The following is a 2,289-nucleotide window of genomic DNA, read 5'->3' on the forward strand; positions in this document are numbered from 1 at the left end:
CTTCGACATGTTCCTCTGCATCCTGCAGGCGCTGTGCCAGCTTCTTCCTGGGAGGAGATAAGCACAGCTCTGGGTTAGAGCTTAGAGGGGAGCCGATTTTGCACTGTTCATGAGAGGGCAGCTGGCCACTTTGGGGGCTTTGAGCCTAGCGTTTTTCACAGTGTTTTTTCTGTTCCAAGATTGCATGCAGCCTAAAGGGTCTATCACTTCTGTGTCCTACCACCTACTGAGTATTTGGCCTGTCTTAGCCTTTCTAGCCCTAAAGGCTACGTTTGTCCTTCCAATCTGCACTTTTTCCACAGCATGCTTTCCTCTCCCTCCCCCTCTCCCCTCTACCACAAAGACAGTATATCCCTGCCTTCGTACTACCCTTGTCCTAACCCACTCTCAGAGACTCCAGTTCCCCTTGACAGTCTCAGTCTTCTCCAGCCACTCGACATCCCACATTCCTCACGTACTTGGCCTCCTCCAGCTCCTCCGTGCGCTGAATAGCGTCCGTCTCGTATTTGGTTCTCCACTGGGCCACTTCGCTGTTGGCCTTGGACAGGGCACGCTGCAGCTCCCCCTTGGCTTCCTGCTCCTCCTCATATTGTTCCCGGAGCAAGTCACAGTCGTGGCGAGCAGACTGCAAGGCGTGGGCCAGGGCGTTCTTGGCCTGTGGGGACATTGGAATTGGTAGCCTCAATACTTGTCTTGAGATGCCTCTTGACAGTAAAATTAGAATGAAACTCTAATTAGGCAAATGCAAAGCTGGGAGCTGATGAAGCCTTCATCAATGTATTCTGGAGGATCAGGATGTGTTAGTGACAGGTGCTCTGGGGACAGTAATCTGCTGTTCCTGTCAATGTTTTGACGTATGTGTCTGAATCCTGTCTCAGAGAGTATCGTCAGCATCTCCTGAAAGCCTTGTGGATGACTTCCTCTAGCATGACAATCATTACGCTTCCTTCCCTCTCTAGCTTATGAGTGGGGATATGTGCATTACTGGTGTTCCCTCCAGTACTACATGTGTTTGGGGAAAGATTGTTGAACCAATCTTGGATCAGACAGGGTTCTCCGGACGCTTTTAGGGATGATGTAGGTTGTGGACAGTAGGGTGCTTCCAGACCTTTATTTCTTCCTCTAGATGTCTCTTGAGTTCCTCAATCTGTTGGGTAAATCCTTGCTTGCCCCTAGACAGCTGAGAAATCAGAGCATCTTTTTCCTCCACCTGGCGTGAATATTCACCTGAGAAGGGTAAAGTAAAAAAAGGTAACTAGACTACTAACAATATGACAGTTTCTGCCTGTAAACCTGCGTAGTCAGGAGTGGCCTGGAGAGGTTATACCAGTTGTCACTTTGCACCCTCTGGTATGCTCATGGCACGCAGATCCTCCTATTACCCCTCAGGAAAGAGGATGTCTCACCTGATTCTGTCTGCAGACGAGCCCTTTGAGTATTGAGGTCATTGATCATGCGCTGATTCTGCTCCTCCTTAGTTTTAATCTCACTCAGCTGATCCTCCAGAGTGCGGCACATCTTCTCCAGATTTGCCTAGATAGCAAACACAAGGAAGGAAAGGAGATGAACACCTGCACTCTGCCTTATTCTCACAGCAGGGATTTTTTTTATGAGAATGTGGCTGGTAGGCATAGCCTATGTGCCATACCTGGGCCCTGTGAGCATGTCCTACTGCAACTCTATACCTTGGCTTTGGAGACAGACTCCATGTTACTGGCCAAGTCGTCAATCTCCATCTTCAGCTCGCTCTTCTCCTTCTCCAGCTTCTGCTTCACTCGCTGCAGGTTGTCGATCTGCTCCCCAAGCTCAGCTGTGCTGTCCGCGTGCTTCTTCCGCAGGGCGGCAGCTGTGGCTTCGTGCTGCAGCGTGGCCTCTTCGAGGTCACGGCGCATCTTCTGAAATTCTGCCTCACGCTTCTTGATCATATCGATCTGAGCTGCGGTAGCCCCTCCTGCTTCTTCCAGGCGCTCGCTGATCTCCTCTAGCTCCCTCGAGAGGTCAGCCCGATGCTTCTCTGCTTTTGCCCGAGAGGTTCGCTCTGCCTCAATTTCCTCCTCCAGTTCCTCAATACGAGCCTGGGGAACATTAGGGGACCCTTCACACCCATGCCCTCCTCCTACCTGACCTGAGACTGGGTGAGAGAGGGGAAGGAACAAAGACTTGCCTGCAGCTCCTTGATCTTCTTCTGTAATTGCATGCCCAGGGCTTGCTCATCCTCAATTTTGCTCTGGATCTGGCTGATTTCAAAGTCTTTCCTTTGGGCAAAGCAAACCATGTCAGAGCTCAAAG

General features: G+C 50.8%; 1 protein-coding gene across 1 annotated transcript; it reads right to left on the reverse strand.

The window, feature by feature from the left end:
* Positions 1–7: 7 nt before the first annotated feature.
* LOC104842253 (myosin heavy chain, skeletal muscle, adult-like) lies at positions 8–2,275 on the reverse strand (the record flags this gene model as incomplete). The annotated part of the gene is made up of 6 exons (XM_010584477.1): positions 2,165–2,275; positions 1,686–2,075; positions 1,407–1,533; positions 1,109–1,227; positions 459–655; positions 8–47 (listed from the first exon to the last, which is right to left on the reverse strand). Coding segments are annotated over exons 1-6 (984 nt in total), but the record flags the coding sequence as incomplete, so codon positions are not given.
* Between the last annotated feature and the right edge of the window lie 14 nt (positions 2,276–2,289).

The sequence above is a fragment of the Haliaeetus leucocephalus genome, unplaced genomic scaffold, assembly GCF_000737465.1.
Source record: "Haliaeetus leucocephalus isolate CR32 unplaced genomic scaffold, Haliaeetus_leucocephalus-4.0 Scaffold991, whole genome shotgun sequence".
In the NCBI taxonomy this organism is placed as follows: Eukaryota; Metazoa; Chordata; class Aves; order Accipitriformes; family Accipitridae; genus Haliaeetus; species Haliaeetus leucocephalus.